This window comes from Perna viridis, chromosome 7, assembly GCF_037379345.1.
Source record: "Perna viridis isolate PV_CMFRI_1.1 ecotype Kerala chromosome 7, ASM3737934v1, whole genome shotgun sequence".
Taxonomy (NCBI): Eukaryota; Metazoa; Mollusca; class Bivalvia; order Mytilida; family Mytilidae; genus Perna; species Perna viridis.
In genome coordinates this window covers 647,151-672,418 of record NC_142451.1, presented here as the reverse complement: position 1 = coordinate 672,418, position 25,268 = coordinate 647,151, and the positions used below count along the sequence as shown (strand labels likewise).

Below are 25,268 nucleotides of genomic sequence, written 5' to 3'. Positions count from 1 at the left end.
GAAGTGAAATCAAACCCAAAATCCTACATGGGTTACAACCAATCAAGCTGAATCGTCACTCAAAATTACATGGGATACAACCAATCAAGCTGAATCGTCACTCAAAATTATATGGGTTACAACCGATCAAGTTGAAGCTACACTCAAAATTACATGGGCTACAACCGATCAAGCTGAAGCTACACTCAAAATTACATGGGGTGCAACCAATCAAGCTGAAGCTACATTCAAAATGACACGGGGTACAACCAATCAAGCTGAATCGTCACTCAAAATTACATGGGTTACAACCAATCAAGCTGAAGCTAAACTCAAAATTACATGGGTTACAACCAATCAAGCTGAAGCTACACTCAAAATTACACGGGGTATAACCTATCAAGCTGAATTGTCAATCAAAATTACATGGGGTACAACCGATCAAGCTGAAGCTACACTCAAAATTACATGGGTTACAACCAATCAAGCTGAAGCTACACTCAAAATTACACGGGGTACAACCCATCAAGCTAAAGCTACACTCAAAATTACACGGGATACAACCCATCAAGCTGAATCGTCACTCAAAATTACACAGGGTACAACCCATCAAGCTGAAGCTACACTCAAAATTACATGGGATACAACCAATCAAGTTGAAGCTACACTCAAAATTACATGGGGTACAACCCATTAAGCTGAAGCTACACTCAAAATTACATGGGGGTACAACCAATCAAGCTGAATCGTCACTCAAAATTTCAAATGGATCTCCTCAAGGATTATGATTTTTGGACAAAACATTTGAAAAATATAATCAAAGTGCTGTAAGCACTGGAGGTTTTTGAACTTTCAAAGATTACATGATGAAAAATAAAACTATAATCATACATTTACGTTTCCCATAATATTTAGAACAGTTTTTCTCAACATGTATAAACTGAAGGTTTATCAATACTACTGATTTCTGAAGTACGAACTGTTATCAACTTTACACACATTTATAATTTTATTTTCATTTGAAGACTTAAGTCTTAATTTCATTTGCAGGAGTAATAGAACATTATTGAGCTGAATAATTGCCAGAAACATATTTACATGTTATAAAAGATGTATTGAATGATATAAAAGGAATTACATTTGGACTTTATTTTTGTGTAGTGTTCAGAAAGAGTAGAGAAGTTCCAGGCATGCACCAGCGACAAGGTTCGAAAGTTCAAGGCATGCACCGGCAACAAGGATCAAAAGTTCCAGGCATGCACCAGCGACAAGGTTCAAAAGTTCCTGGCATGCACCGGCGACAAGGATCGAGAGTTCCAGGCATGCACCGGCAACAAGGTATTTTGTTCCTAAAGGATCAAAAAAAAAAAAACTTACTACAAGCAACAAGTAGAAGTGTAACACAGCCCAAAACCTTACCCACCCATTATGGCCTCTAATTACTTCATGGTTATTAATACAAAAATCAATCACAACCTGACCTTTTGGTATGGAACCTTGTGATAAATTTCTTACAGATTCATAGTAATTTTTTCTAAAATGTTGGTCTCTACTTCTGCACAATGGAAACCTGAAAAAACTATATAAAACCTTCCTCTAGTGGTATAACTTCCTCTTTCATCTGCCCTGGACTTGACTTTTTATGGGCAACTTGACAGGAGTTTCTAGAAAAACAGAGGACACTTACCCTACAGGTGCACCTGGTCCATGCTCCCAGTTTTTAGAGCAGTACGAGTTGCTCTTTTACTTTTGTTACTTTGTAGGTATTATTTTAGTTACTTTATGTTCTTTGTTGTATTGGTCTGTTTTCCATGTCTGGTCTTTGTCCCTGGACTACATTCTTTTGATTTCCGCTAGAATCTTGGTTCCCTTGATTACTCCTTCATAGAGATCCATATAATTGATCTCGTGATATAAATTCTAAATCAATAAAAATGCTTGTATTTGTTCTTTTCAATCCATTATTCCTAAACAGTTCAGATCACAATACACTGAATACTAGTTTTTCGACTTTGAATCCTTATGTCCATAAACCCCAAAAGTCAACAGCTCTATGTTGCTTTTAAGGTTTGGAACTTCATTATAAAATTTTATGAAAACCCACTCACTACGATACAAGCTACCACACAAAATCACAGTCAATGGACAAAGACATAGACAACAGCATTATACTACAAGTTTTTTACAGTTGTATAACCCTAATCTAGTCAATCCAGAACTGGTGATAACCCTAACCTAGTCAATCAGGACCTGGTGATAACCCTAACTTAGTCAATCAGGAACTTTGTATAACCCTAACCTAGTCAATCAGGAACTGGTTATAACCCTAACATAGTCAATCAGGAACTGGTGATAACCCTAACCTAGTCAATCAGGACCTGGTGATAACCCTAACCTAGTCAATCAGTAACTGGTGATAACCCTAACATAGTCAATCAGGAAATTTGTATAACCCTAACCTAGTCAATCAGGAACTAGTGATAATCCTAACCTAGTCAGTCAGGAACTGGTGATAACCGTAACCTAGTCAATCAGGAACTGGTGATAACTCTAACCTAGTCCATCAGGACCTGGTGATAACCCTAACCTAGTCAATCAGGACCTGGTGATAACCGTAACCTAGTCAATCAGGAATTGGTGATAACCCTAACCTAGTCCATCAGGAACTTTGTATAACCCTAACCTAGTCAATCAGGAACTAGTGATAATCCTAACCTAGTCAGTCAGGAACTGGTGATAACCGTAACCTAGTCAATCAGGAACTGGTGATAACTCTAACCTAGTCCATCAGGACCTGGTGATAACCCTAACCTAGTCACTCAGGACCTGGTGATAACCGTAACCTAGTCAATCAGGAATTGGTGATAACCCTAACCTAGTCCATCAGAAACTTTGTATAACCCTAACCTAGTGCATCAGGAACTTTGTATAACCCTAACCTAGTCAATCAGGAACTGGTGATTACCCTAACCTAGTCAATCAGGAACTGGTGATAACCCTAACCTAGTCAATCAGGAACTTTGTATAATCCTAACCTAGTTAATCAGGAACTGGTGGTAACCCTAACCTAGTCAATCCGGAACTGGTGATAACCCTAACCTAGTCAATCAGGACCTGGTGATAACCCTAACCTAGTCAATCAGGACCTGGTGATAACCCTAACCTAGTCAATCAGGAACTGGTGATAATCCTAACCTAGTCAATCAGGAATTGGTTATAACCCTAACCTAGTCAATCAGGAATTGGTTATTTTGTCAGTGTTGGTCACAATATGGATTTCAGCAGTTTTTAATTTGATAAAAAATAGCTACAATTCTTCTTTAGCAGGTGAATTTTTTACAAAGTTAAGAAAGTCTTTTTCATCTCGTCCACCATCATATTCTTTCAAAAATTTGTCTCCCGTATAAAATTTAAAAGTTGGATATCCTTCTATACTTTCTTTTTCACATGTACCTGAAATAAAAGACACACAGTTTAACAGAATATAGATCTGGGTACAAATAATTATTTCAAATATTTCATAATTTTCACTTTTTACCCAATAAAACCCTAGATTTTCTGTTGCACTTCGATGAATACAAAATTTTAATATAATCTTAGTGTTCCTCTAAACAGAGAAACATTTCTTTATAACTATGAAAGTGTCTATATGGCTTTGAAATAAGAGAACATCATGAATACATAAATTACCACATGTGTTTATTATTCTTTATAATAAAGAATGAGGATAGTATACTGTCTGTCCAAATACATTATACAAGACAGTCATTATGGGCAATGAGTACTGCAAAGATTCAAGTTACTTTAAGTCCAAAACTGTGTACTGATAAAAAAAAAAAAATCTGACATTCGATAATACAGTGAAACTTCTCCAAACTGGACCCTAAGAAAAGCGGTCTTCCCTTCAAAGCGGCCATTTTCAAAAATTCTAGCCGATATACCTTAAAACCTGTGTAATTTGTATTCAATAGACCGGCCACCCCTAAAACCATACATCGGCTGGTTTTTCAAAGTTTTAGCTACATAATTCAAGTAAAAACAACCTCTCAATTCTGGCCCACTGGTTATTGTTCATCTATAATTAATGTGTAAACAAAACTGTACATGATACATTATATTACGGGAATTAATATTCACTGACCAGTTCACTTTTCGTCAGTGGACAGATGATAATTGAAGGGGACAGTAGTTTAATCCAGACATTACATTTTGTTGGGTGTTAATTGGTGTCAGGCAATCAGGGTCATTTAATAGTATGAACTTTAACCTGTTAATTAATGTCACCTGTACCCAAGCCAAAACAATAAAGTGGTGAAATCATTAAACTTTGTCGATAGATAGATAGATAAAACAATACAAATGATTATTGACCATCAATAACCCAATACCCATTATTTCAAAACCATGAACATTATTTTGTCAGCAGTACTGTTTATAAAATCATATCATTTACAAATAATGCATGCTTTGGAATGTAATAAAGAGCCCTAAGTTTTGAATAGGCATTAAACATGCCTTGACCCGCAAACTGACAAAGTGTAGGGTTATAGAACACATTAATGGAAACATCCCTTAGAATGCATTGCTACTCTTCTTGTCCCAATGGTGGCCGGTTTGGAGAAGTTTCACTGTACTTTCAAAACTAACCAACAGAGTAAAAATATATTTAAGTTATCATAGTAAAGGTGATTTAAAAAACTGAAAAAAATTCAGGTATATTTTATAATGACAGAACAAGAACTAAAAAATTCTAGTACATTTTGTAGTTTAGTGGACCTACCTCTATTTTTTGTACAATCTACTGCTGCGAATGCTTTATTATTATCTTTTAATGAGTCTGCTGCATTTTGGAAGGCAGGTTTCGATTTTTTGCAATGCCCACACCATGGAGCATAAAACATGACTAGCGTTGATTTATACTTGGATAACTGTGATATAAAATCTGCATCTGTTAAATGTTTTATGGCACTTTTAACAGTACTCCACTCTGGCTCAGGAGGGGGTGGGGGAGCCGGAGCTTTAGGACTGAAATAAAAATGACATAGTACTAAGATCCCCTCAGACTTGGGAGAAAGGGAGCAGGAGTTTAAAGGTTAATCTCTCAGGCTGGAATAGAAATAATTTGTTCTTTTAGTCTATGAAGATATCAACCTAATGATTTCTGTGCACATTATTGGTAGGTGATACATTCATTTTCAAGATATTGAGACCAACAATGTGATACAATAATTCCTTATAAGTATCCAAGAATAACAAGGTAACTATCAATGATTGTAGATGACTTCACTGCCACACATTAAAATCCAAGATCTACTCAGTACCCAGAGGGATGGGCTGAGTTAGTTGTTTTTCCAAGATCTACTCAGTACCCAGAGGGATTGTTTTTGTTTTCTGATTTACATGTATGAATATAGTAAAAACTCACTTTTTCATGAAATTGACAATATCTGTAGCTTTTCTGCCACCTGAATATTCAAAGGCTTCTACACCATTTCTGGAAGAAATAGAAGTTTAAATGTACAAGAATTATAAATAAGTTAGAAACCAACAAATATTACAAAATTTGTTACCTCATGATTCCAAACTTTAAAGATGCAAGTAAAAAAAAGTGTGCCATAGGCATAAATGCACTTAATTTAACTGTTATATATTTTTTTTCATTTCTTCACTTCAGACTTATTTTGGGAACTTGATTGTGCATAATGTAAAGATCATTATTTTAGGTATTGATTTAGATGTTTATGACATCATAACATACACGACAACTCTCTAAATTGGTAATACAATAAAATATGAAAATGACATAGTCAAATATGTGTACTTACTTAAAATATTTCACTGAAAAAAAACCAAACAAAATTAAATAAATAAATTAAGAACAAAAAGACATAAACTTTATTTTGACATGAAATCTTTAATGACAATACAAGGACTATAATAATAGATTACTTATGATATGAGGAGTAATACATACAATAAATGATAAATTATTTGATAAATCTAGCTGCTTTTTGGTTTTAACTTTTGGTAATTGTTCTATACTGTATGTTTGTACTTGGGAAGATTATCGTATGGTTGTTTTGTATATATTTTTTTAGTAAGACTTATTATTGAATGTGAATATTTCTGGAATTTTATGTAACTTACATGTAGAATAACTTTGAATTTTATGCAACTTACATGTAGGATAACCTTGAACTTTCAATAAGTTACATGTGGGATAACCTTGAACTCTATGTAATTTGCATGTAGGATAACTTTGAACTTAATGTAAATTACATGTATGATTTCCTTTAACTTTATATAACTTATGTCTATGATAACCTTGAACTTTATATAACTTACATGTAGGATAACCTTGAACTTTATATAATGAACCAAGCTGAGGTTCTGCTGTGGCATCTACTGCTGCTATCACACCAAGAAACTGTAATAAAACAGTATCACAATAACTTGTATAGATAAGCATACCATACAGATAGATCATATACCATTGAAGTAGACATATATGGTAGAGACGTCAATCTATAGTGCTGCTGAAAATGTTTCCCATTGTGGCATAACCTATGGCATTACAAGAAATGGGTAAAGATAACAGGATTCTTGTTGCTCAAAACATCAGACACATTTTCATCTCAGGAAATCCCGTATAACTGCCAACAACTTAACCATACTCTGAGCGTAAGCACTTTAACAGGCATTTCAGGTAGTACATTCATCATATCAAAGTGACACATGTAAAGTTATATGCCACTTTTTTACCATTTCAAGAACATATAAACCTACAGGTCATCACCAGTAGAGACCAACTACAGTATAATTATGGTTAACTATAACTGGATTTCTGTTCAGTTTTAAAATATATTAAAATTTAGATAAGAAATCTGATGGAGGCTTAAACAGGTATTCATATATTGTATCTGATGGCTTAATTATGCATTTTACTTGACTTTATGGAGCTTGAATGCAACCACAAAATAAACAAACAAATGAGGTACTAATGGTAGAATTCTCAAGTTTATAAAAAGTTCTCTCTCTTTTTTGTGGTAGTTTTACCTTACAAACATCATGTTTGATAGAAAAGGGGCAATAACTAAAAAGTAGTCAAAAAGTCTCAGTATCGTATTAATTTTCCCATAGACTTCTATAGTGAAGTGCATATTTTTAGGATTTTAAAAAAAAATATGTAAATTGATTCAATAAAACTTTCACTTATGAAGAATTTCTACGGACATGTGAAAAAATAATTTCCCGCAAAGAAGATAGGGTGAGTCCACGGAGATCGGACAGAAAAGTAGTCTTGAACTATAAAGACTCATTTTCTCTACTTTCACTTTCGTTTTGCACTCATCAAACCAACCTTTTCAGTGGAACATTTTTATGGAATTATGTTAGATTTTCTTTTAAAAAAGTTTGTCATCTTACAGTATGATGTTTGCACTATTTTATAAGTCATTGTTCATATCTTTTGACAAAACATTAGTTTGTAGAGAGGCAAAAAGAAAATGCACTATATTTTTATAGCTCAAAGTTTTGACGTACACCCGCTCAGGGATATGCAATGCGATACTGGTACCTATTACTAACAAACATTTGAATATAATCATAAAAGTTGTTGTTTTTCTGCTATAGTATTAATTTTCAAACTGAAAATCCAGAATATCATTGCCCTGCTACAAACATGAGTTTTCTATTACAATTCTTATATAGGTACCCTCTTCCAGGCATAAGACTAATATCTCAATGTTAGCCAGAAAATATTACTTTTGATAAAAAGCTGCTGCATTAATCAAACTAAGCAACTTTGTGGTTTATTCTGACATGGTAGATACATGAGCTGTACTATGAGTTCCAAATCATTATTTAATCCCCACTTGTGAGTTCCATATATGGAAATATTAATATCTGAACCTCCTTTTTGTCTTTAACACAAGGAGCCTCTTGTTTAAAGTAAAGAATATGTAACAGTACAAATATGGTCATTTCAATTATAATAAATCCTGAAAAAATGATACCAATATCACAGTTTAAAAAAATATAGCTTTTCATATGCAGAAAATACAGATTTTAAGCCATTTTGGTATTCTAGGCAGACACAAATGGACCTCAATATGACAGGACAAGGACTTTTTCTTTAAAACAGATAGCTATAATGCAAGAAAAATTGTTTACTGGTATAAATATCATAATAAAATTTGTCTGCTTTAGATACATTTTGAAAAAATTCAGTTTTTATATGAAAAAACACCATTATTTTTCTTGCCGCATCAAAATCTATCCATTTGAACCACTAAAATAGTCCACTAAAAAATTGGATATTTACTTTTGTGACATTTCTGTATTTAAATCAATCACACAGTTATATGGCAGCTCATTTTAGCTATTTATTTGAAAGAAAAACAAAAAGTAAAAATTTTTTTTTTTTTCATAAATAAGAAGTACTGTATGGAAAATGACTATTTTCAAGTCCTAACCACACACATAAAATGTGTTGTAACTTGAAAATTATCCTTGCTTCAGGTTACTTGAATATAGATATGCTCATCATAAATAGTCAAGATAATAATTTTATTGAACTGATATCCTACAAATTCATAAAACAAAATGCATTTCCGAATTTGGTAAAGATTGACCACAAATGCAAATAAAAAAAAACAGAGCTACCATAAAAAATCAGATTCAAAAGTTGGCTAATTCATCTTAAAAGTGTTACCTGCATTGGGGTAATACATTTTCAGCTGGTTAAGACCACTTGCTAAATATCCAACTTTACTTGAAAAAAAAACTGGCTACTAGGTCTCAGTATCATACTAATTTTCCCATAGACTTCTATAGTGAAATGCATTCAATAAAACTTTCACTTATGAAGAATTTCTAAAGACATGTGAAAAAATAATTTTTCGCGAAGAAAATAGGTTGAGTCCACGAAGATCGAACAGAAAAGTAGTCTTGAACTATAAATAGCCATTTTCTATACTTTCACTTTCGTTTTGCACTCATCAAACCAACCTTTTCAAAGGAACTTTTTTATGGTATTATGTTAGATTTTCTTTTAAAAATAGTTTGTCGTCTTATAGTATGATTCTTGCTCTATTTTATAGTCATTATTCATATCTTTTGACAAAACATTAGTTTGTAGAGAGGCAAAAAGGAAATGCACTATATTTTTAAAGCACCCATGTTTTGACGTATACACCCGCTCAGGGATATGCAATGCGATACTGGTACCAAAATAAAGAAATTGTCATTTACTATAAATGTGAATGAATGCTGTTTTCATGATTAAATAATTTGTCTTAATTCTGCCACTTACATATAGCAGAAAACTAAAAATGTTGATTTTCAATATCATATCATAAGTCCACCTTGTATACAATTTCTTAAATCACTGTACCATAACTACTTTTATTCTCCCAGTTTCACAAAAGTATGCACCTTTTAAGAAATCATTTGTCCAGGGAATTCATAGTGAAAATTAGAAAATGATTTTTTAAACAAGTAAAGTATTGTAAACAGTGATAGTAAGTAAGAACACATATAATAGGTATGTAAACTTACATCTTGGTCTTTTAGAATTGTTGCTGCCTCGGCATATGCTGGTTTCATTGCTTTACAATGTCCACACCCTGTAAATATTGATATAAACTATACACTGTCCACGCCCCGTAAATATTGAAATAAACTATACAATGTCCACGCCCTGTAAATATTGATACGTTTTGTATTAACTATAAAATGTCCACCCCTGTAAATATTCATATAAACTAAAAAATGTCCACACCCTGTAAATATTGATATAAACTATAACATATCCACGCCCTGTAAATATTAATATAAACTATAAAATATCCACGCTCTGTAAATATTGATATAAACTTTAAAATATCCACGCTCTGTAAATATTCATATAAATAAGCTATACAGTGTCCAAACATATAAACTATACAATGTCACTGCCCTGTAAATATTAATATAAACTATACAATGTCCCTGCCCTGTAAATATTAATATAAACTATACAATGTCCCTGCCCTGTAAATATTATTATAAACTATACAATGTCACTGCCCTGTAAATATTAATATAAACTATACAATGTCCCTGCCCTGTAAATATTATTATAAACTATACAATGTCCCTGCCCTGTAAATATTATTATAAACTATAAAAAGTCCCTGCCCTGTAAATATTAATATAAACTATACAATGTCTGTGCCCTGTAAATATCCATATAAACTATACAATGTCCATGCTCTGTTAATATTCATATAAACTATAGTGGTAGAATATGACAAAGTATTCATGGCTTAAATTTAAGATATAAAATAGCTAGTGCTTAAGTATAGGTTCACCCTCAAAGTTTGTGAATAATACATCTGCTAAATACTTTCATTGGCACTGGTGAAACAAGCAGTTAATTAAATCCTAGAAACAATTGTTTCTTGATTGAATCTCTCTTAACGTTTTGCAGATTTCAATGAAGCATTTCTTCATTACAAATCTTAGTATTTGATTTAGTATAGAGTTTAATCATCTCCAAAACAAATGTTTACATAAAAAATTACACGGAGCATGAAATATGACAAGAAGAGCTCCACGTTGTGTTAAAACTTAGACAGAGCATGAAACATGACAAGAACAGCTCTAAGTTGTGTTAAAACTTACACAGAGCATGGAACATGACAATAATAGCTCCACGTTGTGTTAAAACATACACAGAGCATGGAACATGTCAAGAACAGCTCCACGTTGTGTTAAAACTTACACGGAGCATGAAACATGACAAGAACAGCTTCAAGTTGTGTGAAAACTTACATAGAGCATAAAACATGATAAGAACAGCTCCAAATTGTGTGAAAACTTGCATGGAACATGATAAAATAGCTCCAAATTGTGTTAAAACTTACACGGAGCATGAAACATGACAAGAACAGCTTCATGTTGTGTGAAAACTTACATAGAGCATAAAACATGATAAGAACAGCTCCAAATTGTGTGAAAACTTGCATGGAACATGATAAAATAGCTTCAAGTTGTGTGAAAACTTACACGGAGCATAAAACATGACAAGAACAGCTTCATGTTGTTGTATAAATAAACTGAATGTACTGGTTGTCAGGTGATGTATGTTCTGGTACCCTGTTACATCCTTCCATTGCTCTTCAGGGGCTTGTGCAGGAGGTGGAGAGGGTGTAGCACCAGGGTTTTGTGGATTATTCATAAAGTTTACAAAATCTGCTTCCTGAAAACAAAGTTAAATAGTTATTTCATCAATTACATATCTAATGATTCCCTAGGATAGATTCCAAAATGAGTGATTCATGATATGAATTTAAGACAAAGATTTTATATCTTGCTTTGAAAGGATAGGTTTATCTCAGTGCCTAAATCTTACTAAAATGTTTCCTTATTTGGCTTCATTTGTCCTCATAATTTAAGTCTATTTCACAACAGAAATTTCTACTGGCTATAGCTAAGTTTTGATAGGCAAAAGAAAACAATTTATTTTGAAATCTTCCTTTCTTTTTGTACATCGTCTTAGCACAAAAAATATTCACATGCTCAAATTTCCCATACTTTTCCACACATTTTTTTGCAATGTAAACACATGTATATCAACACACAGGTATCATAACATTTGATTCATATATGTATATCATTACAACAAAATTGTCTCATTAAACCTCACCTCTCTGCCTCCCATATAATTCTGTGGATTTTTGCCATAATTGAAGTATTTCAGAGTTGGGTATCCAGTAACTTCATGTGTTGTACATATTACTGAGTAAACTGTACAATCTAAGGCCAAGAAAGCTACCTAATGACAGAAATAAACATCAAATACAATGTAGCAGAATTCATCTTTGAGAGAGTGTTATATGTGAAATTAATCAGTTGTGAAATTGAATTGACATCCTAAATATCTGCAAAAATATATTGTTTTACATTAATACATTCTTTTACAGTAATACTTTGTTTTACAATAATACATTGTTTTACAGTAATACTTTTTACATATATCATAAATATTATTCACTTTGTAACTTTGTGATTTTTTACTATCACCTAACATTTAACTTGCCCTATCGAAGATTACATTGACTTATTATTTTATTTCAAAGCTTAAACTAAGGAAATTAGCAACCTTTATGTAGGCCTTAGTCTAAATACATGTATTTATAATTTGTGAACTTTTTTTCTCTGTAAAAGTTGTCAGTTTGTCATAGTAGTTAATCATATCAATAGTCACTATGACACACTGATAACTTTTACATCTGATAAATCTGAGATCTATAGATTTCATAATGAGCTGAAAGTTGAATATAGCAAATATTTAATTAATTGCAATGTCATAACAAACCACACTTGGTGAGAAATTAAATAAAGCAAGCTGATGTTTTATCACATTTTTTTCTTTCAAGAGTTATAAAAACTTTTTCTCCATAATTTCTTTGGAATATTTTGGCTGATTGATATTTACACTTTCGACCAATCAGGAATAATAGAAAATGAGACACAATAACACAACAACCAATTGCTACAATGAAGTTTTCAGATCACTAATTCATATCACATCATCCATGGTGTGGTTTTGCCATCTAAGAAGTAGATAAAATGACCAAATCATAGAGAAATATATAATACATACTTTAGGATCTTCTTTAAATTTAGCTGCTGCTGCCATAAATTCTGGTTTGGCTTTCTTACAATGTCCACACCCTACAGAACAACAAGTAAATATCAATTACTTTGTGAGAGATTCATTTTAAGGATCTTTTTTCTGCACTATGTCCTCAAGTATAAAAATACAGAAAAAAATGGCTGATATGGAAGTAAAACAATATTATATTTTGTGTTTTTAATTATTTAGCTGAAGATCACATGCAACAACAAGGGACCCATATGGCCAATAGAAGGGAACCATACAGCAACAGGAAGGGATCCATACAGCAAGGAAGGGATCCATACAGCAACAAGAAGGGATCCATACAGCAAGGAAGGGATCCATACAGCAGGGAAGGGATCCATACAGCAACTAGAAGGCCCCCATACGGCCAATAGAAGGGATCCATACAGCAAGGACGGGATTCATACAGCAACAGGAAGGGATCCATACAGCAACAATAAGGCCCCCATACGGCCAATAGAAGGGATCCATACAGCAACAATCTGCCCACAAAATACCATTAAAGTAGGAATTGATTTTTTCTACAAAGGTAAGGTATGGTAACTATATTTCTGTGAAATCCTTATGCTCTTTTTATACATGTACTTATGGTGAATATTTTGTTTAGATTTTAAACATGACTAAAATAATTTTATGTCAAAGGTGGCAAAACAAAAATGCAAACATGATTTTTATCCAGTCAAGGTTTTTTTGTATAATGATTATATGTTAATTGCAGTAACATCTTATTTCAATTTTTGTGAGTAGTTCCCCCCCTCTTTTTTCAGAACCTCTTGATTCACAGGTGAAGCCTTGCTTGCATATCATGCATCATTCAACATTTAAATATCAGGGGACACTGCACTGCTTGCATTCAAATTAGAATTAGTTTTTCATTTCTGGTTAATTAAAAGATTACTTTGTCAATTTATTTTTAACAACAATTTATCCATCATGGAAATTCTTTAATCTTCATTCAACATAAATATTGTTAGTAGTACATGTATTAGTGTAGACTTTGCCATGAACTTTTGAAAAATTGGCTACTAGGACAGAGTGAGATAATATTGACAATATGTGCAATAGGAATCCCCTTAATTGGACTTATTTAAAAGCTAAAGTATAAAGTTTGCCCATTGAAAGTTCAAATGCTCACATATTCAGAACACTTCAACAGTAGAAAGAATTTTATAATGGGGCTTCTTTGAAATTTAATAAATATGAATGGGAATATTTTAATGCAGTTAACATGATACATTGTAATTCTATTTTATGAGCAACTCGGCTGGTTTTTCTAGAAAAGCAGAGGATGCTTAAACCACCAGTACACCTGGTCTATGCTCCCATTTTTTAGTGGTGTTCAAGTTGCTCATTTACTTTTGTTTCATTGTACATGTTTTTTGGGTTATTTCATGTGCGTCTATTTTCTCTGTCTTTATCCTTGGAATATATTCTTCTGATTTCCGTTTGAATCTTGGTCTTCAGACTGCTTTTGCATAAAATCTTTTCCTATCCCTGTATTTTCCTGAATCTATGAAAACTTACATGGAGCATAAAACATTATAAGAGCATGTTTCTTCTTTTTTAGCACTGGTTTAAAATTTTCATCATTAAGATGTATAACATCACTTTCTACTTCTTCCCATTTTGGTTCTGGAGGTGGTGGAGCTGGTGGCTCCTTGGGACTGCAATGATAAAGAACAAACATCAGCATGCCCTCTTTATGGATAATGGAAATACATATTATTACATTAGATAGAAAATTTCGCAGAAAAAGAAAATTAAAAGATGCACGTTAGACTCAAAATAAATAAGATTGGTATATTGTATACCTGTAATATAAACAACTGTACGTTTGTCTCTAACAGCCTGATAAATAACATTAGGATAGATAATGATGGATTAAGTAAACAACATCATACTTACTCTTTCATGAATTCAAGTATTTTTTCTTCTGTTCTTTCATTAAAATCAAAAGCAAATTCTCCATCTCTGTAATAAAAATATGCATAAATAATACATGTACCCATTACATTTAATGTTAACCAACAAGCATTCATGGACATATCATAGTCTAGTATTGTTCAAGTTTGAGGTGATTTATCATCAAAATGTGCATTTGGTAAGAATTGTAATTTATTTCACATCATAATGCTTCATCATCACCCACAAGAGCATTAATAGGAGGAAGAGATAAAATGATGTTAGTATTCTTAATGAATTGGTTGTAGACATCTATGTAAATATTTATCCCTCATAAAAGTGACATAATTAGTTTATGTATTTAAACATCTCTATATCAAATCAAGAGGAAAAAAAATCTGTCTTAACGAGATTCCTTTGAACCTGAGTAAAATAAACACCTTTCTAAATTAGGGCCCTGTGTCTAAATGGAACAAATTCTACATTCAGAGACGTACATTTAGACAGGTACTAATGTACAAAAAAAAAAAAAGAAAGGACAACTACTTCAGTCAACTTTCAATGTTTCAAGATTTAAACATGTCACATAACGTCTAGGTTTACAAGCTTTAAATAATTCAGTTTTTTTTTCAGATAAAAATGTGAATAGTTACAGTAAGAATATGGAGATGATTGGTATACCTCTCAATCCAATTAATATTTCAATCAAACATTTCAATTTCATATAATTCTTCACTTTTCTTATCATTATATATGTTTATATTGTATTGTCAGTCTTAATTCACTGAAATTTTCTAAGTTCAAGTGCCATAACTTCGGTAAAATTCATTCAACCATAATCAAAGTCAAACTTAATCTGAAACTTCTCATAGCAAGACTACATACAAAATATAAAATCAACTGGTAAAAGCATTAAAAAAGAAAGTGTGTAAAACTGTAAATTCACTGAAATTTTCTAAGTTCAAGTGCAGCAACTTCTGTAAAAATCATTCAACCATAACCAAAGTCGTACTTAATCTGTACCTCTTCATAATAAGGGCACATACCAAAAACAAGCTTATTTGGTAAAAGCATTACAAAAAAAGTGCGGAAAACGCGGATGGATGAATGGATGGACGGCGTGACACACAGACTGACGCACGGCATTTCCATGTCCCCTAACAATGCGTTGCGGGGGAACAAAAATCATTAATGTATTTGAACACAAAACTAAATGATTATTTTAATATTATCAGGTTACTATGGCCACAGCCTGCAATGAGTGTAAAAATCCAATAGAAGTTTGGTGTCCAGTATGTACAAAATCTCTCTGCTCCTCCTGCAGTCAGCATCATAAACCAGGTAAACACCATGAAACTATAGCATATGACAACTATCTCAAGTTACCTCCCTTGATCAAGAATTTGAATCTGGAATGTCCCGAGCATGGACGGATATACAGGAATCTCTGCAGGATACATGACCAACTTCTATGTTCAAAGTGCATTAATAGACACAGTAAATGCCAAGAAACTCCTAAACTTTATAACATTGTAAATAATGTCAAATCTTCAGTGGCTTTTGAAAAGGCACTTCAGGAGATAGAGAAAACCTCTGAGCTGCTACAAAAATGTGTTGCAGTGTAAGAAGAATTTAGAAAGCTTCAAGAACAAAGAGATGTCCTGGGGAGAGAGGTAGACTACAAAATGAATAGAATGATGAACCACCTTCAAAAACTGAAACAAGACATGCTGTCAGATATAAATGACATCATCGACCAAAAGGAACTTATCACACAATATGCATCTAACTTTCAAACTTTTATTGGTATAAAAGAAATGGAGCATGTAGAGGATTCAAGAACAGTTTTGGCAGGACTATCCGACAGTGAAGATCTTGATTATATAAGCCTCAGGTTGGAGCAGAAGGAACAAATGGAAACCCTATTGACTAGTGTACAATTGTTTGGAGATATTAAGGTTACCACAAGTCTCCATGGAATGCCAATAGAAACCAGTAGGATCCAGCAAGCCCAGTTTATGGCACCTAGTAAACCTCCAATACAGCTAAACCTTCAACAGAAGATTGATTTAGAAAGTGACAGGTATTGTGGGGGCTGTATTCTATCTAATGGGCTAATAATTGTCTCTTGCTGTAAAAACTGGCAATTAAAATTAATAAATTCAGATTGATCCTTGAAGTCCACAATTTTATTTAAAGACTACCATATGATGTGACAATTATTGATGAAAGCCGTGTTGCTGTATCCCATCTAGCTGCTGAAACTATCTCCATTGTAAATTTGTCCACAGAGAAAATTGAAAAAACATTATCCACAGAGAACAATCTGTATGGTATATCATACATCAATAATTACATCATATTCTGCGTACCAAGGGCAGGGTTGAAGAGGCTGAATCTAACCAATGAAACAATAGACAGTGTAATCGACGATAAAAAGGTTGCCATTAATTCATATGTAGTGGCAAGTAAAAAAAAAATCTGTTATACATGTCCTGACACTTCAGATGGGGTTGTGGTCCTTAACTCTCTGTATGACGTCATTTTTAAATTACAAGATAAAACCTTATTGAGGTTTCCATGTGGAGTAGCTATTGACAGGAATAAGAATGTATATATGATAGGTTTTGAGTCAACCAACTTGTTAGTTATCACCCCTGATGGAAAAACCCACCAGCTGTTGGGTAAGGATGAAGGACTAGACAGTCCTACTGCAGTACATTACAACTATCATACAAAACAACTCATGGTTGTGGTCTGTACTAAAGGTAAAATTCATACATACTCTCTTAAATAAACTCAGATATCAACCATATAGTATTCAAGCTAAGATGGTTATTCTTTGGCCAAGTTACTGAAGTAACTCCAATTTAGTCAAGATTCAGAATGGCATCTTGGAAGCGTTCTTGAGTAATTTTATTTTTATTCACTATAGATATAGATATCCTCAAAAACTCATTGATTTTTAAAGTTTGTGATTGGTGAATTGATAGTTGTGTTGAGATGCTTTGGCCAGAGAAAGTCAGAGAGTGAAATTACAGGATTTATTTCACATGTGATAAATTAAAATTGATAAATCACTGCTATCTATATAATAAATGTCATTATTTCGTAAATGTATTAAGGCATAAGTTATTGACAAATGATTCTGTGTTGATTTAAACATAATGTCCATGATTATGGGATACTGTGAAAATACTTTAATTTGTGGATACCAATTTTCCTGGATCAGGTAAGAAACACAAGTTCGTGGATTTTTGAATTTGTGGTTTTAATGTTTTCATTATACACATCAATGGGAATCTCTTATTCGTTGGGAACCACGAAAACCACAAAAATTGGTACCCCACAAACAATAATACTTTCACAGTAGTTCATTAATACTATGAACCTTTATAATATAATTCAAATTTATTTTTATACTGTATTATACTTTAACTCATAGAAGACATGATATCCAGGGTCAATATCATTTATACATTAGATAAATTATACTTCGTGATTTTTTCAAATATGAAAAAAGAATGTAGTGTGTGAAATGAATTTTACAACATTTTGTAAAATACATTGTTAAATGTCATTGAACGTTTATAACAAACCTATCTCTAGAATTAGTACATCTTGTAGAAGTAATGCTGGCTGATTATCTATTCAATGTGTAGAAGTAATGCTAGCTGATTATCTATTCAATGTGTAGAAGTAATGCTAGCTGATTATCTATTCAATGTGTAGAAGTAATGCTAGCTGATTATCTATTCAATGTGTAGAAGTAATGCTGGCTGATTATCTATTCAATGTGTAGAAGTAATGCTAGCTGATTATCTATTCAATGTGTAGAAGTAATGCTGGCTGATTATCTATTCAATGTGTAGAAGTAATGCTGGCTGATTATCTATTCAATGTGTAGAAGTAATGCTAGCTGATTATCTATTCAATGTGTAGAAGTAATGCTGGCTGATTATCTATTCAATGTGTAGAAGTAATGCTAGCTGATTATCTATTCAATGTGTAGAAGTAATGCTGGCTGATTATCTATCCAATGTTGCATTTAAGCATCTTAATTCCTGAATTTACTCTAGATACAATAGTACTAGTAATAAAAGTTCATAAAGTTCAAATACTAGGGTTGGCTCATTAATTATCAAAAGAGTTTAGCATTTATATAACACCTTCATTGGTATATTTATAAGTTGATTTGGAATCATTCTTCTTTTTTTTTTTTTTACAAATCATGGATACTGTACTAAATACTGTGTATTATGTCTAGGACTTCTGTCTGTTTTTGGAATAACTACAATGTATAATATTTTTGGGTCTGGATTTTAACTGAATTTTATACTGGAATAGTAGTATATAAGGTGTAGAGTTTGATAGCCATAATTATTGTTTAAAATTAAACCAAACTTTAGTCAATGGAATGCCTTTGTATATACTGTTGTATTATGTAATCACCTGTAATGCATGTGCTACATAGAACACTATCTAATTAGTCAATACTATATTGTATATGGTTAGTACATGCATCAAACTTTGTATTTTTTTTTTAAATCAGTGCTGTAACTCAACCTATTTTCTTGAATACTTAATTTAGAGGATTCAATACCAGTTAAAAGTGTTTTTTGTGAATAACAGATAAAAGGGTGTTACTTAAAGTAACTAAAAATGCAAAAAAAAAAAATCATGACTGGTTTCTCATCAGGAAATATGCAAAAATAACTGCTTACAAAAACAAGTTAATTTACAGTATATATTTCATTATTCCATTATTGTCATGTTGAAGGAGTAATCAAGGGAACCAAAGTTATAGCGGTAATCAAAAGAATGTAATCCAGGGACAAAGACCAGACATGGAAAACAGACACACACAACAAAGAACATAAAGTAACTAAAATCAAACATACAAAGTAACAAAAGTAAATGAGCAACTCTGACTCCACTAAAAACTGGGAGCATGGACCAGATGCACCGGTAGGGTAAGTGTCCTCTGCTTTTCTAGAAACACCCGCCAAGTTGCTCATAAAAAGTCAAGTCTGGGGTACACAAACGAGGAAAGGTAAACTATGACCCGTTGAATAAATCAGTTTTCATGGTGCTGATGGATACATCATAACGATTCACGAGTTCATGATGACGACCATAAAACTTCTGTAGTGATGACTTCAATCTTGTAGCAACATAACCCTATTCCAGAAGCCTATTTGTTAGACTTCTAGCGCAATACAAAAAGTCTGCATAGTTTTGGCAAGCTCTGGCATAACGTATGAGTTGTGATATGAACACTCCATACGCAGGAGCCGAAGGGATGTTGCCACAGATGAAAGGAAAGTTGACAATTCTGAATAAAAAGTCATCACATTTGTCATATAGTTTGATCATTAGGTTTCCTTTACCATCGATTTCTAAGTGTAGGTCAAGATATGAGGCTGACTTCACAGTGTCTGTAGTATCCTTTATCTCAAGTTCTTTTGGATTGCTCATAAGGAGCAATAAAATATTTATTCAATCCAAATAAATCTTTTTTAATGGACAAAAATTCAGAACACAAGACACAGTGGAAGATTTACATCATTACATCATATAAAACCATGAATTGGATAAAAATGAAATGAACCCTCAAGGCTACCAATCAAAAGATCAGAATTATATATACGTGTACAAATGTACATCTAATTTTAAACTAAAATATGTCCCCTGCCACTGATGAAATGTAAAATGTATTAGACCATCCAATAATCTCATGTAAAATGTACAAGACCGTTCCATGAACTCATGTACATTTTGTCTAATCGAGAAGTGAAATCATTACATGCACATTTGGCAACTATCAATCCAACATAGTTGTGTACACAAGGTGCCTGGGTCATACATAATATTAAATGTATACTGTCAATGTATAATGTCAAATGTATACTGTCAATGTATACTGTCAAATGTATACTGTCAAATGTATACTGTCAATGTATACTGTCAAATGAAGCTACCATAGCAAATAATTGTAGATTTGTTATATTATTATCTTCTTGACCTTTTGACTACTGCTGATATTCATATTCCTGTACAGAGTATAACAAATATCAAAACAGCTGAATAATTAAAGAACAATTTTCTGTCAACTGTCATTAATTATTTCAAATAATGTTGGATTGATACTTACTTGTAGACTTGTAAATACTTGTACATGTATGTTGGTACTTACCTGTAGACTTGTAAATACTTGTACATGTATGTTCGTACTTACCTGTAGACTTGTAAATACTTGTACATGTATGTTGGTACTTACTTGAAATACTTGACTGAAAAATAGAAATAAAATAAAATGCATTTTCATTGTTTCAAAGTTAGTTGGTCTTAAAGAAAGAGAAATCAAGGGAACCAAGGTTATAGCGGTAATCAAAAGAAAGTAATCCAGGGACAAAGACAAGACATGCACAACAAAGAACATAAAGTAACTAAAATCATACATACAAAATAACAAAAGCAAATGAGCAAACTCCGACTCCACTAAAAACTGGGAGCAAGGACCAGGTGCACCGGTAGGGTAAGCGTCCTCTGCTTTTCTAGAAACCCCCTGTGCAGGTCCAGGTGTCAAAAGAATAGGCCTGCAGCAGCACTAAGCTTGTAAAAGGCGACTAAATAGTGCTCAGAAATCTAGCCAGAGGCTAGGGGCTCTGCCCACAGAGCAACTGGGATGTGTGCCCCAGGTGATGAAATGGGGTACCCCTGGCGTGTTACATGCTGGGGTTGTCAGGCTATAATATGGAAAACTTGACCGCAAACCATAGTGGTGCACCGTGTTGGGAAAGATGCCACGTTCCTCGCACATTAAAGAACCCTGCTGTGGTATTTGATAGGAGTAGGAACCTTTGCCCTCTGCCACAGGAGGCTAAATTGCCCGACCCTACCCATCCCTCCCTTTATCTTGTAGCAATCAAAATTTGTTGACCCTATTATCCTTGTGTCCCATTCCTCTTCTCATTTCATTATCATCATTTCATGTTCATTTTATCATCCCTTTCATGTTCATTGCCTAAATATAGATGAAATATTGCTGCTCAGGTGTTAAACCCCAATAATCAATCAATCAATCTTTTCTAGAAACACTCGCCGAATTGCTCATAAAAAGTAAGTCCGGGGTAGACAAACTAGGAAAGGAAAATTATGACCCATTGAATAAATAAGTTTTTATGATGCACATGGATACATCATAATGATTCACGAGTTCATGATGACGACCATAAAACTTCTGTAGTGATGACTTCAATCTTGTAGCAACATAACCTGTTCCAGAAGCCTATTTGTTAAGAGTTCTAGCGCGATACAAAAAGTCTGCATAGTTTCGATAAGCTCTGGCATAATGTTTGAGTTGTGATATGAACACTTCATACACAAGTGCTGAAGGGATGTTGCCACAGATGAAAGGAAAGTTGACAATTCTGAATTAAAAGTCATCATGTTTGTTGTAAAGTTTGGTCAATAGTTTTCCTTTACCATCGATTTCTAAGTGTAGGTCAAGATATGAGGCTGACTTCACAGTGTCTGTAGTATCCTTTATCTAAAGTTCTTTTGGGTAGATGCGATGTATCAAATCCCTGAAATCAGGATTGTTTAAAGATAATACGTCATCTATATAGCGGAAAGATCTAGCCAAACGATATTCTTTCTTTTGGATCGGATCATCTATAAAGTCAGCCTAATAAGAGTGAAGGAATAGGTCAGCAAGTAAAGGAGCACAATTTGTTTCCATTGGAATGCTGACTGTTTGTTGAAAAATACGTCCACCACACTGAACAAATATGTTGTAGATTAAAAATTCCAGCAATTTGTAAACATCTTTCTCTGTATATTTGGAAGATGATTTGGAATTATTTCTTACAAAGTATGAGGAATCTCTACCAAAAACTATATATTTATATTTAGGTGTACCATCTATTTTGGAAAAACAACGATGTATAATGTTTTTAAGTCAGTTTTTAACTGAGTATGGGGAATAAAAGTATACAGTGTTGAAAAATCATAGGTTTTAATGCTATTATATTCAGATAATAGTCTTGAACTGATTGTCTTTCGAATTTTTCAGGATCCACGTTGAATTAATACCACTACGGGAGTAACAACTGCTGTGGTAGGACTGCAGACCCTCTTTGACAGTTGTGAGTATAGAAGTTAAAAGTTTTGAAAAAGGTTCAAGATCCAGCTATGAAACATTGTTTGTATGGATTCTTGTGGAATTTAGGAATCCAGTACATAGACGGCAAATCACAATCATCATCCTTGGTAGAAAGACCAAAAGAGGATAGCACAGATTTATGGTATTCCACAATCTCTTCTTTGGAGAGTGTGGTAGCAGTATAGGTCTTATCACTGCTATTATTTTCTATGTCTACCTCTGATAATAAATATTGGATGAAAACGTTTTGCAGACAAAAACAATGTTGTTTTGGGCTTTGTCTCCTGGTACGACAACATACTTGTCATGTATAGTAGACAATGTTTTTGCTACATCGGGGTCTTTGAAAACTGATGTAGCCTTGGCACTAATTGACCTACTTAAAACTTTCATTCGCTTCAAAATTAAATACCTCACAGCCTTTAACCACTCTGACAAAGAATCAATGTCTTAGTTTGTCTTGTTTTATCCATTTTCTTGCATAGTCCTCGATGGCATCCATAAGAACTTTAAAGTTATAATTCAAATTTATGGAGTATGGTTCACAGTACTTGGGACCTTTAGAAAGGATATTACGCAGAGATTTGTTTTCGATGATGGTTAAATCTCCTGTAACAATGTGACCACTCTGACCATATTTGAATGGTGAGTTTTTGCAAGAACAGTCAGGTGGTTTAGCCTTGAAGTCCTCAATATTGAGAATCTGCAATTGCCTTTTATAATTGACAAATTTGGATGCAATGGGTGTCCTTGAAATATGGGGGAATTTTGTTTTTAACGTTTTTGTGATGGAGGATGTTAGCCAAATTAATTGCAACTATACCTTTGTTGACAAACGGTAGTGGAAGAAATGATCTTTTTCTTCATCTTGACTTTTCACACAAACTGGTTTAAAGAGTCTGTGGAAACCAATATCCAAAATGATGGCAACAAGTCTGTATAATGATGAGGTGGGGTCAGAAACAGGAGTGTCAAGAATTGTTTTGTAAAGGGATTGTAGTAGAGTGAGAGGTATAGAATAAAGTTTGGTTCTAATATGATGAAGTCTTAGAGGTTTTTGTATGAAAGGAAGGAGACCATCTATGGAGACATCATGTAACTTAGGTGACGTATAATGGCGATGGCCGTGACTCGTTTCCTGTCTTGGGTTTTTGTCAAATAAATTCATCATATTTATGCTATTGTTATATTGGCTTAAAAGGTATCCTATACTTTTGATGCTGTCATAGCATCCATAAGGTATTGCAGTACCTAGTCTGCCTATCCAGTGCTCCTCTCTTTCCCTACAATACTTTTTAGAACAGGACTGTTCGTAGGATGGTAATTTTTTTCTAAAATACGAACTTTCATAGAGAGGACTGAATGATCTTGTTGATTATAGTGTTGATAAACTGTCGGGTATTTGGTGGTGTTAATTCCCGAACGATGATCGCACATTCTCTTGTTTAATCGTTCTTGCATTTCTCTGACATATACTAAACCACAGAAGTTGCATTCTAATACATATATTAAGTTTGTTGATTTGCAACTGAAGTCATCGTGACTTCTAGTATATAAAGTAATTATACTCCTATATTTCATTTACAAAACATGAATATTCCTTAAAATTGGTAATTAGAAAAAAAGTTGTTATAGAAAAATGGAGAACAATCATACAGTTTACAATACTTACCAATATATTCAACCTAATGTATTCTATGGCCTTAAATATATGCATATGTAAGAATTTGGACATTTATTTAAGACTTAGTGTTACAAGGTATAGAATTTAATCCAGATTCATTGCCTAGAAAGCATACATCTACACAAAACTTTTTAACATATACATGTAAATATTCATTAGTGATCTGAATCTAAAGAACTACTAGTCAGTTTTACCTGTTGGAAATCCTTGGATTTTATATCTGTCTCCCAACATTTTGTGTTCTGTAGTATCTACAGCGGCCAATGTTCCTTCAATCTGTAAAATCAAAAACAAAAATCACAGAAAAGGGTAAGAAAAAATTACAAATCACATATAGAAAAGGGTAAACAAACAATTACAAATCACATATAGAAAAGGGTAAGAAAAAAATACAAATCACAAATAGAAAAGGGTAAGAAAAAAAATACAAATCACATATAGAAAAGGGTAAAAAAAAATTACAAAATCACATATAGAAAAGGGTAAGAAAAAAAATTACAAATCACATATAGAAAAGGGTAAAAAAAATTACAAATCACGTTTAGTAGAGGGTAAGAAAAAAATTACAAAATCACATGTAGGAAAGGGTAAGAAAAAAATTACAAATCACATATAGAAAAGGGTAAACAAAAAATTACAAAATCACATATAGAAAAGGGTAAAAAAATAGCAAATCACATATAGAAAAAGGTAAGAAAAAATTTCAAATCACATATAGAAAAGGGTAAGAAAAAAATTACAACAAAAATTATCGGTTGAAATGTTCTGTAGGATGTACAATGTATAGCAGCTAATGTTTCTTGAATTTGTTATGTAACAAAAATTCCAAGAAAATATTCCCAACAGAA

General features: G+C 32.9%; 3 protein-coding genes across 3 annotated transcripts in view; 2 read left to right on the top strand and 1 right to left on the bottom strand.

Annotated features, from left to right (window-relative positions):
- Positions 1-16,748, top strand: part of LOC148610864 (glycerol-3-phosphate dehydrogenase [NAD(+)], cytoplasmic-like) — a 36,267-nt gene extending 19,519 nt beyond the window's left edge. Inside the window, exons 10-12 of the transcript XR_015924005.1 lie at positions 1,141-1,317; positions 12,851-13,196; positions 15,805-16,748. The gene's annotated coding sequence lies outside the window, so the exon portion shown is untranslated. The remainder of the gene's footprint in view (positions 1-1,140; positions 1,318-12,850; positions 13,197-15,804) is intronic.
- On the top strand, positions 173-768 carry LOC148610865 (uncharacterized). The gene has a single exon (XM_088590693.1). The coding sequence runs from the start codon at positions 233-235 to the stop codon at positions 674-676; it is 444 nt and encodes a 147-aa protein (XP_088446819.1). The 5' UTR covers positions 173-232; the 3' UTR covers positions 677-768.
- LOC148610863 (protein disulfide-isomerase A5-like) overlaps positions 3,252-25,268 on the bottom strand; it is a 47,380-nt gene continuing 25,363 nt past the window's right edge. Inside the window, exons 13-25 of the mRNA XM_088590694.1 lie at positions 24,615-24,696; positions 20,850-20,862; positions 14,573-14,638; positions 14,192-14,331; positions 12,629-12,699; positions 11,669-11,797; positions 11,029-11,221; positions 9,538-9,605; positions 6,325-6,406; positions 5,805-5,817; positions 5,405-5,473; positions 4,760-5,004; positions 3,252-3,432 (exon numbers count right to left, since the gene is read on the bottom strand). Of these exons, the coding sequence (XP_088446820.1) occupies positions 3,287-3,432; positions 4,760-5,004; positions 5,405-5,473; positions 5,805-5,817; positions 6,325-6,406; positions 9,538-9,605; positions 11,029-11,221; positions 11,669-11,797; positions 12,629-12,699; positions 14,192-14,331; positions 14,573-14,638; positions 20,850-20,862; positions 24,615-24,696 (1,317 nt within the window). The 3' untranslated portion in view covers positions 3,252-3,286. The remainder of the gene's footprint in view (positions 3,433-4,759; positions 5,005-5,404; positions 5,474-5,804; positions 5,818-6,324; positions 6,407-9,537; positions 9,606-11,028; positions 11,222-11,668; positions 11,798-12,628; positions 12,700-14,191; positions 14,332-14,572; positions 14,639-20,849; positions 20,863-24,614; positions 24,697-25,268) is intronic.